The 14,926-nt window shown below is 38.7% G+C and overlaps 1 protein-coding gene across 1 annotated transcript in view; it reads right to left on the reverse strand.

Annotated features, from left to right (window-relative positions):
- LOC126470304 (protein unc-79 homolog) overlaps positions 1-14,926 on the reverse strand; it is an 857,658-nt gene that overhangs the window by 795,025 nt on the left and 47,707 nt on the right. The window contains exons 6-8 of the mRNA XM_050098074.1: positions 7,757-7,942; positions 3,584-3,816; positions 3,256-3,470 (exon numbers count right to left, since the gene is read on the reverse strand). Of these exons, the coding sequence (XP_049954031.1) occupies positions 3,256-3,470; positions 3,584-3,816; positions 7,757-7,942 (634 nt within the window). The remainder of the gene's footprint in view (positions 1-3,255; positions 3,471-3,583; positions 3,817-7,756; positions 7,943-14,926) is intronic.

Consider the following 14,926-nt stretch of genomic DNA (forward strand, 5'->3'; position numbering starts at 1 on the left):
ATCTCTAATGTCGATCAGTTGTAGAATTTTGGAACACGTATTATGTTCGAGTATAATGACTTTTCTGGAGACTAGAAATCTACTCTGTAGGAATCGGCATGGGTTTCAAAAAAGACGCTAGTGTGAAACCCAGCTTGTACTATTCATCCACGAGACTCAGAGAGCCATAGACATGGGTTCCCAGGTAGATGCCGTGTTTCTTGACTTCCGAAAACCGTTCGATACAGTTCCCCACAGTTGTTTAATGAACAAAGTAAGATCATATGGACTATCAGATCAATTGTGTGATTGGATTGAAGAGTTCCTGGATAACAGAACACAGCATGTCATTCTCAATGGAGAGAAGTCTTCCAAAGTAAAAGTGATTTCAGGTGTGCCGCAGGGGAGCGTCATAGGGCCGTTGCTATTCACAATATGCATAAATGACCAAGTGGATAACATTGGAAGTTCACTGAGACTTTTTGCGGATGATGCTGTGGTATATCGAGAGGTTATAACAATGGAAAATTGTACTGAAATGCAGGATCTGCAACAAATTGCCGCATGGTGCAGGGAACGGCAACTGAATCTCAATGTAGACAAGTGTAATGTGCTGCGTATACACAGAAAGGAAGATCCCTTATCATTTAGCTACAATATAGCAGGTCAGCAGCTGGAAGCAGTTAATTCCATAAATTATCAGGGAGTACGCATTAGGAGTGATTTAAAATGGAATGATCATATAAAGTTGATCGTCGGTAAAGCAGATGCCAGACTGAGATTCACTGGAAGAATCCTAAGTAAATGCAATCCAAAAACAAAGGAAGTAGGTTACAGTACACCTGTTTGCCCACTGCTTGAATATTGTTCACCAGTGTGGGATCCGTACCAGATAGGGTTGATACAAGAGATAGAGAAGATCCAACGGAGAGCAGCACACTTCATTACAGGATCATTTAGTAATCGCGAAAGCGTTATGGAGATGACAGATAAACTCAAGTGGAAGACTCTGCAGGAGATATGCTCAGTAGCTTGGTACAGGCTTTTGTTGAAGTTTCGAGAACATACCTTCACCGAGGAATCAAGCAATATATTGCTCTCTCCTATGTACATCTCGCAAAGAGACCATGAGGATAAAAATCAGAGAGATTAGAGCCCACACAGAGGCATACCAACAATCTTTCTTTCCACAAACAATACGAGACTGGAATAGAAGGGAGAACCGATAGAGGTACTCAAAGTACCCTCCGCCACACACCGTCAGGTGGCTTGCAGAGTATGGATGTGGATGTAGATGTAGATGTAATGTCTGCCAATGGAGTTTGTTGAGCATCTTGGTAGTGCTCTCACACTGACTAAATGATCCCATGATGAAATGTGTTGCTCTTCATTGGATCTTGTCTCTCTCTTCTATCCGTCCTACCTGGTAAGGATCCCATTGATAGACAGTACTCAAGAATTTGTTGAACAAGCACCTTATATGCCATTTCCTTTGTGGATGAGTTATGCTTCCTTACATTCTTCCTATGAACCTTTTCCAGCCTCTGCTTTTCCTAGTATTTCTTTTATGTGGTCATTTTACTTAAGGTCGCTCTGTATAGTTACTCCTAGATATTTTGCGGTAGATACTGTTTCCAGCAGTTTCTCATCAATAATGTAGTTCTATAGGAATGGATTTTTTTTCTTATTTATGTGCAGTATGTTACGTTTATTTATGTTCAGGGTCAATGGCCAGAGACAGCAGCATTCATCAATCATCTGCAGGTCATTCTGCAAATGAATACTTTCTTCTGGCATTGCTACTTTGTTACAGACAACTGTATCATCTGTGAACAGCCTTAAATAGCATCCAACACTTTCTACTAGATCATTTACATACGCTGTATACAGTAACAGTCAAGATGGGTAGACCTCGAAACTAATGAGGAGGCACTGAATTGAATTGGGAGAAAAGAAATTTGTGGCATAACCCGACTAGAAGAAGGGATTGGTTGATAGGACACATCCCGAGACATCAAGGGATCACCAGTTTGGTATTGGATGGAAGTGTCAAGAGGCAAAAAATCATAGAGGGATACCAAGAGATAAATACAGTATACAGATTCAGAGGGATGTAGGTTGTAGTAGTCACTCAGAGATCAACAGACTTGCATAGGATAGAGTAGCATGGAGAGCTGCATCAAACCAGTCTTTGGATTGATGACCACAATAACAACAGTCCTATCACACTTCCTTCTGGTACTCCACAAATTACTTTTCCATCTGTTGATTTTGTTCCATTAACAGCAATATTTTGAGTTCTGTCCGCAAGGAAGTCGCAACACCTCGCTCTTAATGGAACAAAATCTTGCATATCAAATTCAAATATAATCTACTAGAACGTTACATGAGCCTATGCAACAAATGTTCATAAAGTTTACTAGAGTTGTCTACTGGCCAGTACCAAAAGATTGGTTTCTGTATGATGTCTTACATATGGAAAGAAATTCATGCTCGATAAATGATACAGTTAAATGAGAGACATGAAGTTGGATTTCTTACCAAAGGCCTGTGTGTTTTCCATTCTCACTTAGTTCTTGGGCAACAACATTTTGTAGGTATGTACGTCCAGGTCTTCTCACATTTCAGTGTGAAACTCTATGTTCCCTTGAGCAACATCTTTGAGTATATTTGATAAGTCCCTAATTCAGTTCAGTTGATGAAGTTACTCAATATTGACCAAGTAATTTAGTTCTAAATTTCATAGTGCAACACAGGGTCAGATTTTCAATCAGGAGTGCAAGCATGTCAACTATATCTGAAGGGTCTACTGAGAATTATTCATACCATGACAGTGGATCTGTTGTTTTTAGTGAAAAAAAAAGGGCCCTGAAACCATTATGCAATCAACAATACTGTGTGTGTGTGTGTGTGTGTGTGTGTGTGTGTGTGTGAGAGAGAGAGAGAGAGAGAGAGAGAGAGAGAGAGAGAGAGAGAGAGATAGAGAGATTGAACACAGTTATGTATAAATCACTCACTGCAGACAAAAAAATTAAAAAAAGGTAGCTTCAGACACTTTTGTAAATGGTCAGAATGCTGTCATATTTATTTTTCATTGGAAAAGTGTACTATTATTATAAAACTGACTCATTCCTCATCATAGCAAAGCTCAAAATTATGTATGATCCGCAGAACATACAAACAATTACACCAAACTAGATGTAAACAAATATATGGCACAAATATTGTTTATGTTTTAAAATGAATTTCTGGGAGGACTAAAATAATGTTACTAACCTGACTATTGCTTCCACCAAATAGGATTTCATTTTGGTATCCATATCCCAAATGTATGGCAAACTCTTATGCACAATATGATCCATTCCTCGGCGATTATTATGCCTGATGCTGTGGCACTGTTGACAATATCTTATAGGGTGGTTTCCATTGTAGCTTGCACATTCAGTTGAAAAGCAAATTGAGATAGCATACTTGTCAGTACCCCTGCAATTCTAAAATATAGAGCTTGATTAATGCACTAGAATAAGGAGAGCTGTAGGAAGAAACATTAATTTTAAGAGTTTCAAAACAGTACAGAGTTCTTAAGATCACTTGCAGAAATTACCTTGTTTTCACAAGTCATTGATACTTGTTGCATTGGATGTAATATGTCAAAGAACATTTGATTTGGATGTTCCCTGTGTATTTCATTTGCACATTCTATGCAAAGATACAAAGGTGGAGGACTATCACTGGCAAACGTGATTGAAATGCAATGATCAAAACAAACTTTCGCTGCTTCAGCGTTCCCTGCACTGGGACACATATCTCGCTGGCAAACAAATGGAACGAAGTCATCTAAATATGAAAAAGAAAGATCAGTTTTAGACAACGATAACTGCTGTAAGACCTAAAATTTTAAAATCACACACAAAACAGATGTTTAAACAAATCTCAGAGTAAATTTAATCCTTCAAAGAAACTGTAAATTTCCAAGTCACTTATTGATGCTGCTGTAAGACCTCAAATTTTAAAATCACACACAAAACAGATGTTTAAACAAATCTCAGAGTAAATTTAATCCTTCAAAGAAACTGTAAATTTCCAAGTCACTTATTGATGCAACATCATTTCTTCAGGGAGTGGCTCCAGAGAGAAATATATATCTGCCAAAAATATTATGCCCACCAATACTTTGGGAAATGTAGTCTCTATATTTAACTGCTGCAGTCTGCTGGTCACTTGTCCATATGAGCAGTAATAATAGCATTCACATACTTCAAGGAAAAGATCAAAAGATTTTTTTCTCACAATAATGTTTACTGATTGATTCTGCTTTCATGAATATACATCTATAACACCATAACTTTTTTGCCCTGTTTGTTGGAAATACACAGTCATTTGAAATAAACAAAGGTAAGAATTTAAGTGGATTCTAAGACAAAATAAAACAGATCAGAATTTTCTCTGTCACAGCAGACGGTCCTACGACACTCCCCTGTGGCACACCTGAAATCACTTTTACTTCAGAAGACTTCTCTCCATTGAGAATGACATGCTGTGTTCTGTTATCTAGGAACTCTTCAATCCAATCACACAATTGGTCTGATATTCCATATGCTCTTACTATGTTCATTAAACAAACTTGGGACAAACTTTCCAAATTTTGCTGTTCAGTGACTCATTCACATTTTGTGCATTAGCTCCAAACCATCTTTTAAGAGCTCTGTGGCCACTAAATTTTTAAGCACACACTTGATAGATCCCATCACTGCAACTGGTCAAGTATTTTTTGTGCCCATAGCTATCAACATTTTGCACATGATATGGACATCATTATCATTTCCCTTGGGACAAAAATGATGCACTGAATCAGAATCAGAATTCATGACACCATATAGCCAATATAGCTGTTCCCCTGTTAGTATCAGAATTTTCTCTGATTGCAGTCCCATAATATGAAGTCATTGTATTAATGCGGAGCATAATAAAAAATAATACTTTTGAAAAATTGAGTTTTTGAAGATCTTAAGCTGTATCTGCCCACTTAATGCACCATCAGTGGTAGATTCATACCCCATTACATATCTGTACAATCTGCTCTGCGAGTTAGCAACTGGTGGACATTTTTAAAAATCAAAATTTACTCGCAATTTCTCTTAGCCTGATGCTTTCTTGCGACCTCACAGTTATTAATACATACTTTGGCCTGTATAGATATAAAATACTGTATTTCAGAATAGCAACTGCGGCCATCATTTTCAAAGATTTTTGGAGTAAAAAAACTGGAGTGTGCAAACTACCTTCCTAACATTATTATTATGGGCAAGGACCAGCATGATCACTTGAATAATTTGCAAATCAGCTTCTCCAAGCTGCATGAGGCAGGCCGAAAATGTACATTCTTTAAAGAACAACTAGAACATCTACGTCATATTCTTAATTCAATGAGCATATCACTCACACTGTTCTATTTAAAAGCTGTAGACATATTACCAGAACCAAAAGAGTACCACAGATTTACAAGTGCTCCTAGGAAAAATTAACTACTATGAAGAAGTTCATTCTGAACATGGCTGAAATCATTTGCCCACTTAGTTACCTTTGAGGTGTACTGTACAGTCTATGGACTGCAACAAAACACACTTTATGTTTAAGAGTAAGCTCCAGTCTTGTCCATGTCTACTAATATTTATACCATGCAAACTAATGATTTTTACAGTAGATGCATCCCAATGTGGAACAAGTGTCATTCTGGTGCATAAGAAACTTGGAAGTAGTTAATGATTGTTCATGTATGCAGTAAAAACACTCAATTAGGCTCCAACTACCTCCTCCCAAATAGACCCAGAGGCACTGTCAATTACATATGTACTATGAAGAAGTTTCACATTTTTCTTTACAGTGTATAGTATCACTTATTTACAAACCACAAGCCTTCGGTAGTAGCCTATGGGCCTGAAACTGTCTCTCAGAATGAACATCAGAGCAGCTAGGCAGTCCATTGGCTCCAGAATGCCTCTGACCTCCATCTCACCAGAAACTCAGACATGAACACTACAGGCCATACATGGCCATTTCAGGGAAAAGGTGAGCCTCGTCTCCAAGAGCGATAGTCATGCAGAAAACGTGCATGAAAGAAGCTTGGAGGGCACTGTTGCACTTGCACATTGCTGTCAATAACACTGCCCATGACATATCAAGTGGGCAACAAACACCCTTTGCAACCCATGTCCCATAAAGTACACAGCACAGACCAGCCACAGCCTTTTTTGGTATCATCTATAGAATAATCACTGCTCTGCTAACTGAAACTCCACAGATGCAGCTTGCACTTAATGGACAGTTGCAAGGACAGTCTCTAGAACAGCAGTAACCTTGCTGTAGACGTGCTTCACAATAGCACTAGACTGTCTTCTGGCATTGCTCCTATTTAACTCATTGTGCTTTGTATTAATATTTCTGAATGCCACATAAATGTCTGGTGACAAATATGTGACATAATCAGCGAACAGCAAGAGTTTTTAATCTGAATTCTTTCCGGTACCCTCAGTAACATCTTTGCTTCCAACTTGCTGATCTCATGAGTTATGTGCAGCAAGAGCAAAAACTTACCATTGTAAGGAAGCTCTTGCAAATTATATGAAAATAAAAACCCAAAGCACTGCTGAAATGCCAAGATTATACGGTCTCATAAAAATTATTTGGTGGTTTCATGATGCTAGCAGTAAATGAGTGTGTTTATATGTAGTGGACAAACATCTTGCAGCATTATGACCTTTAGTATAGGAATATAAAATTTGATAAATTAATTCAATTGCTACAACTTTTGAGAGAGCATATATTATTTTTATTCCAACAGGTCATAATAACATGGCATGGAAATGTCATCTTACTATATGAATAATAATCAAATACATCACCATGGTGTATTATTATGAATTATTTGCTATAACGAATCATCTTAGCAGTTGCTTAAAATAATTTTGGGAAATCTATACAAAAACCCAATGAGAATGTCTGCACCAGGCAGCACTTCCCAATATAGTGGAAGCATTTGTGACAAAGGGTCGTCCAGATGATCAAGTACTTGAAGAAGACATACACCCTAAGAAAATAGACACATACCATGTTGTATGTGTATGTACTGACAGACAGGTAGATGGTTTGCACATCAAAGACCAATCTGAAGATTAAAAATGCCACACATTTCTTACAGCCCACAATATCCACCGTTGTGTTACACAATAATGACAATGGCTATTTTGCAGAAATGACAACTAGGAGAGCCTTAATTCAGCAAAAGATTTCTTGGACCACAACATGGTAGCTGTATAAGTATACATAGCAGACAATATTATAGTTGTTTTCAGTCATATTACACATGACTCAGGGCCTGAGAAACACTCAAAAGTGTCCTGACTAGTGCTGAAGAAACTTAAATGAGTTCACGTCCAAGATCTAGCCCAAAATCTTCACAACCTGGTGCCAACAATTGCCAAACAAATAGTAAATGCAGTCACAGCTGTGGTGAAGAGGGCAGTGGTGGTGGTGAAAATGAAAAGAAAGTAGCAAGAGAAACAATGGCATCTTAGATGATACAATTCAACAGCACTGGTCTAACTGTGATGGATGGAACTGTTATTTGCTAAAATATCATGCAGACTGAAAAAGAAATCACAAGTGCACATGCAATAAGTATTTTTGTACACATTAATGATGCCATGTCTTAGGTGCCTTGAATAAGATTCTTTGAGTTAAGGTTTTAAATCTGATAGTAAAAATCCATATTACTTACTTGCAACTTTCTGCAAAACAACTCTTCGATCAAACAAGACAGGGTTGAATGTTGGCCAATAATAAAATAATAGTTTTGCTGCTGATGACCTAGCACTTGAAGTTCCATATGCTATTACACAAAGCAGATCTTTCACTACATTCTTCTTTGTTGCCATCAAACATTCCAACAACTGGCAATGATGAGCTGCAAATTTGTGAACTTTATTATGCATAACTTAATTACAGAAACAACATTAGTTCTTTTTTCTTTACAAAACTGAAAACAAGTATATTTATGTGATGATTAACTACTCATTATGAAACACAATTAATAAATAGTCTCCAGTGCTCTCTTTTATGAGTGTGTGTGTGTGTGTGTGTGTGTGTGTGTGTGTGTGTGTGTGTGTGTGTGTGTGTGTGTGGTGTTGAGAGAGAGAGAGTCAAACTGGGTTACTCAATTATCTTATTAAAACACTGAGAAAAACCATTCACCATATAGGAACATTTATAGCTATACTTAAAAATCAGGAAATATTGACACATGGCAAGGTGGAATTACCCCATTTGCTATCATTCGGCTCCTTCTTTAATATCTTTTCCCCCCTTTGTCATTCAGCTGATTATACTTGTACAAGTATGGCATATACCACATATACACAAAATGATCAAGTTCTTATTTACAAAGTATTTTATGTAATCTCATTACTCACATCAGAATTTACCAACTGCTGATACAAGAGGTGCATTTAGCTTTGTTTGAAACCTTTTCAATTAAGAAAATTAGTAAACAAACTCATTACAACAGTATGCTTTATGAAAATTAATACGAGCTATCAACAGTTCACAGAGAATTGACAACACTCGTTAGAATGTCCTGATTTCATTATTTATGGTAATTTGTTTCATTTTTCTGAAAAATAATTAACTTAAATAATATTCACAATTGAAATCTGCCAAGTGAGCCATTATGACCATTAGATTCCAGGCTACAACAGTATACCTCTGCTGCCCCAGTTTATCTGAACCAGATAATACTCTTCATCACGCAGTTAAACCTCCAATTAAGAATTTGCATAAATCAGAAAAATTTTGAACATGAAAACGGTATGTGTAAATAGGATGTCCATCATGGAGGCCTCCAGTGTGATAATCAAATAGTACTGTGAACTTTTATACTTTTCTCATCAGCTATCCTTTAGTTAAGGCAAATAATTATTGGAATCTATACATCATCAACATTATTAAATTTTTCCTCTGCAGTTTTATAAACTAATTGAGATCACAAAATATCTGTACATCAGTCTATAAATACTACCCTCCACCAAAAAATACTCAGTCTCTATGAAAGTTTGCATCCATTTGGTATATATTATGTAGTGGTCTGCAGGTCATATTCATACAAGTAACATCTATGTACATAAAAAGTATTTCCTTGGAAAATTGTTCAATAATTAGCATGTTTTCTTTGTGACATGTATGTGCACAAACTACTAATGTGTTGTGAAACTTCGTGGGAGACTAAAACTGTGTTCTGAACCAAGACTCAAACTGGCAACCTTTGCCTTTGGCAGGCAAGTGCTCAACTGACTGGGCCATCCAAGCACAACTCATGAGCTGTCTTTACAGCTTTATTTCCATCAATGCCTCATCTTCTACCTTTCAAACTTCACATGAACTCTTCTGCAAAACTTTCAGGACTAGCACTCCTGGATCCTGGAAGAAAGGATATTGTGGAGACGTGGCTTATCCACAGCGTGGAAGGATGTTTCCAGAATGAATTCAGGAGAACTTCTGTGAAGTTTGGAAGTTAGGAGATGAGGTAGTGGTGAAGGTAAAGCTGTTAGGAGGGGTTGCGAGTCATGCTTGGGTAGCTCAGTAGGTAGAGTACTTGCCCGCAAAAGCCAAAGGTCCTGAGTTTGAGTCTTGGTATAGTACCCAAGTTTTAATATGCCAGGAAGTTTCATACAATGCACACTATGCTGCAGAGGCAGAAAATCCATTCTACTAATGTGCCATGCTTCTATTGTTCTGTTTTGAATGACTCAATATGGTCTCTGTCGTTAATTATTGAATGTCATTTAGCAGACAATTAATCAAACTATGTTAGAGAGAGCTACGTGAACTGTACAGCAGTGTTCTGTGAACACAAACTTAGTAACGGCAACAGTATGGAACTAGTTATACAAGCTACCAATGAAAGTGAGTTTTGTTTCTAATGTCAAGATATAAGGGTATTGTACTTGGCTGGTTAATGACATTGTTTTGCATAAAAGCTAATGGGGCAGATTTTTCAAGATTTATTGTTAGAGACCGGTCATTGCTTGACACTGTGTTGAGGGGAAAATAAATGTGCATATTAGTGAATCTGAAAACCTATGGTGTCGCATTCATTATTGTTAAATGCGATTAGAATATCAAAACTATTTTTTTCAGTTTGAGACTATGAACTCATGGTTTTACCAAGGGAGAAGAGACTACAACCATTTAAGTCCACTTAGAAAATCTTTCTCATGCTTGCCTGTATTACACATATGCAAAGCAACACAGAAATTGGAGAAGACTTGAGATAATAAACTGTGATCTCAGTCACATGCTCTTATGATGTACGAATTACACAACATGTCCCAGACACTGTAACACATACATTTATGCTACATCTGTAGACCAAAGGCTTATTAATCACAAAGAAAACACCAGGGAAACAAAGTAGAAATATTCCTTATACGAAATATATTTTGGCAGCCAGAGAATCATTTTCTAGTCAGCCTCAGCTGCTGCTTCTCTATATTTCCTTAACAGTATTTCAAGAAAAGAACACTGTCTTCCCTCCATGCATCCCATTTTAGTTCACAAAGCATCCCTGAATACTGGCATGTTGGTTGAACCTACCGATAACAAATCTAACAGCACACCTCTGAACTGCTTCAACGTCTGCTTTTAAACTGACCTTGAGGGGATCCCAAACACTCAAGCAGTACTCAAGAATGGGTCACATTAGTATTCCACAGGGAGTCCCAGGAGGAATGGTCAGTATTCAGGGATATGATAGGTATGCACTTTTGAAGCAAAAACTTCATATGGGCATATGCCCTATTCCAAATGGTTTCCAAGGCAGAACACATTAATGTAGATTTGCTTTTGGGTTAGTGGTGTGCATGTATGTGCCTTATCCACCCAACAATTAATTGGCTGCCAAGATTGCCAGACCCTATGCCATTAGACTTCTCTCTATGTGGCAGGATGAAGTCTGACATGTACAAATCAAACCTAAACATGCGAGGTCCTGTAATGAACCCTACTGCTTTCATTTAGGGACAGTGCAGAGGCACTCCAACAAGAAACACAATGTGGTCTCCTACGAGTGCACAGATCCACTGAAGTTGACGGCAGGTACAAAATTGTTGAGGCTTTCGTGGCCACTTGTTGACAAACTGCCTATTGGCTTCTGTCTCGGGTTCTTTGGCCGACGTTCATCTAATGATTTTTCTGACGTTTCGCCAGCACGAGTGGTTGGCATCATCAAAGCTTCACCCTCCATTGCCAGTGGTGAACTGGAGCCGAGCTCGCGGGCGCAGACTATATGTACCTGGCGCGCCAACGTCCGAGGGCTTCTCCGCGGTCATTTCCGGTGCGGTTCTCCTCTTGCTACCTGCGACGGTCATTCGCTGCAGTACGGGAAGCCAGGATCCGTTTACCTTAAGACTCTCCTCTTTCTTTTTCAAACTGTTTGCGTATTGCAAACAGTTCAAACTGTTCGCAACACGCGAACAGTTTGAACAAGAAAGAGGAGAGCCTTAAGGTAAACGGATCCTGGCTTCCCGTATTGCAGCAAATGACCGTCGCAGGTAGCAAGAGGAGAACCGCACCGGAAATGACCGCAGAGAAGCCCTCGGACGTTGGCGCGCCAGGTACATATAGTCTGCGCCCGCGAGCTCGGCTCCAGTTCACCACTGGCAATGGAGATGTGAAGCTTTGACAATGCCAGCCACTCGTGCTGCCGAAACGTCAGAAAAATCATTAGATGAACGTCGGCCAAAGAACCTGAGACAGAAGCCAATAGGCAGTTTGTTGACGGCAGGTATTTGAACTTTTATTATGAACTGTACAACAACTTCAATATGACATGTATGATAATGCTTAGAGGTTAATGTGTTAAAAACATGTATTTTTCAGCTGATACTTTGTAACATACATGTTGTAATATTTACTAATGGTTGTACATATCTACATGTGTAAACCTGACACTGAACCGAATAATACAGAAAATACATAACAAAGTACATTAAATGCATTATAGCTCTGAAACCATTTGAAATAGGGCTTATGTCCATATGAAGTTTTTCATTCCGAATGATCATCCCTGTCATACCCTTGACATTGACCGTTCCTTCTGGGACAGCCTGTACACTGAGTGACAAAAGTCACAGGATACCTCCTAATATTGTGCCGGACTTTCTTTTGCCTGGTGTTGTGCAGCAACTCGACATGGCAAGGACTTGACAAGTCATTGGAACTCCCCTATGGAAATATTGAACTGTGCTGCCTCTATAGCTATCCGTAACTGCGAAATTGTTGCTGGTGCAGGACTTTGTGCACTAACTAACCTCTCAATAATGTTCCATAAATTTTTGACAGGATTCGTGTCTGGTGACCTGGATGGCCAAATCATTTGCTTGAACTGACCAGAATGATCTTAACTCTGCTGTGAACAATTGTGGCCCACAGACATGTCACATTGTCATGGGAGCAAGAAACTGTTGAACGGCTGCAAATGGTCTCCAAGTAGCCAAACATTACCATTTAAAGCCAATGATCAGTTCAGTTGGATCAGAGAATCTAGTCCATTCCATGTAAACACAGCCCACACCATAGTGGAGCCACCACCAGCTTGTACGCCTTTTTGACAACTTGGGTCCATGACTTCGTGGGGTCTGCACCACACTTGAACCCTACCATCAGCTCTTACCAACTGAAATCGGTACTGATCTGACCAGACCATGGTTTTCCAGTCGCCTAAGGTACAACCGATATGGTCATGATCCCGAAAGAGGTGTTGCAAATGTCATTGTCTTGTTAACAAAAGCACTCATATCCATCGTCTGCTGCCATAGCCAATTAACGCTAAATTTCGCTGCACTGTCCTAACAGCAACATTGGTTGTACGTCGCACATTGCCAGCTACTGCATTGTCCAGGGTGAAAGATAATACCTGAAATTTGGTATTCTCGGCACACTCTTGACATTGTGGATCTTGGAATATTGTATTTTCTACTGATTTTTGAAATGGAATGTCCCATGCATCCAGCTCCAACTATCATTCTGCATTCAAAGTCTGTTAATTTCTGTCGTGCAGCCATAATCACATTGGAAACCTTTTCACATGAATCACCTTAGTACAAATGACAGCTCTACCAATGCACTGCCCTTTTATACCTTGTGTATATGATACTACCACAATCTGTACAGGTGTATATTGCTGTCCCATGACTTTTGTCACCTCAGTGCATATGCAGTATCCTTTATATATTAGCTACACTTTCCCAGGATTCTTCCAATAAATCATACAAAGCCATTCCCAGGACTCTTCCAATAAACCATAGAAAGCCATTTGCCTTATCTACTCACGATGTTACATGCACATTCCATTTCATATTGCTTTGCAATATTATGTTTAGATATTTAATCGAGCTGTGTCAAAGCACAACACCACTAGTCTCATATTCAAACATTACAGAATAATTTCTCCTACTTATCTGAATTAGCTTAAATTTTTCTACATTTAGGGCAAGCTGGCATTGATTACGCCACATAAAAATTCTGTCTGAGTCATCTTGTGTCTTCCTGCAGTCCCACAACAATGACACTTTGCCATACACTACAGTGTCATCAGCAGTCACAGATTGCTGCTTGCCTTATATGTCAGATTGTTTACATGTATAGGAAACAAGAGTGGTCCTATCACACTTCCTTGAACCACTCCTGATGATACCCTTGTATCTGATAAACATTCCCCATACAGAATAATGTACTGGATTCTATTACTTCAGAAGTCTTCAAGTCCCTCATATATTTGGGAACCTATTCCACCTGCTCAGACCTTGATTAACAGTCTGCAGTGGGCACTGTGCGAAATAGTTTTCAAAAATCTACAAATATGCAATTTGCTGCCCTTCATCCATGGTTTGAAGAAGATTGTGTGAGGATATGGCAAGCTGAGTTTTGCATGAGTAATGCTTTCTAAATCCATGCTGATATGTGGACAGAAGGTTTTACATCTCAAGGAAATTTATTGTGTTTGAACTTAGAATATGCTCCAAGAATTAAGCACTGCCATAATACATTACATTCTTCACATGCTATCATTTTTCCATTAGGTTCTGAGATTAAACATCTAGGTTTGAAGACTTGAGGTTCCACTGGAACTTTGTAGTGCCATTGTCTTCATTAAAATAGATTATGTAAGTAATGACATAGTTAATTCTTTCCCCTTTTTTAAAAAGTTTTGATATATTCATTTCAAAGAAACTATAAAACTGAGTCCATATCAGTGAATGTATCTACATGCAGATAACACCATGACTGTAGTGAATTGCACACCAGCTGAAATGTGATGAGTCCCAGTTGTGGTTCATTTCTACATTACTATAGTGTACTTAACTGCTGTAGATGTTTTAAGAATCGCCTTTGCTAACTGCTTAGCTGTGATTGACTTTTGTGATGGTTAGACAGAGGCACTTCTAGTAAACTCTCATTATACAGGATGTGTCCGGAAAGTAATGTGATGCAATTTTTTGTTATGCGACTATACGCTGCAAAGCAGTTGGACCAGTTGGGGAGGGTGGGGGGGACTCTTTAACTTTTGAGCAGTAAAGGACTCAATTGCCTCTGTGCTCCTGAAGGGTTAGGATGGCTTCTTCCATGAACCTCTATGTAGTGGTTGTGTTGAACTTATTATGGAGATAGCTTTAGAGCAAATCTATGCTAGAAACTTTTGCGTGAAGCTCAACAAGACACCACTGTAAACTTTTGGAATGCTTAAGCAAGCCTTTGGGGTGATTGCCTTTACAGGTCACAGGCAAACAGGAGGCACATGATGTTTGGAGGAGGTTGCCAATGAGACCCCCTTGGGAGGCCCATCAACATTGTGAACCGACAACCATGTGTCTCGTGTGCACCAGTTCCTGAATTC

Source organism: Schistocerca serialis, chromosome 3 (genome assembly GCF_023864345.2).
Source record: "Schistocerca serialis cubense isolate TAMUIC-IGC-003099 chromosome 3, iqSchSeri2.2, whole genome shotgun sequence".
Lineage (NCBI taxonomy): Eukaryota > Metazoa > Arthropoda > Insecta > Orthoptera > Acrididae > Schistocerca > Schistocerca serialis.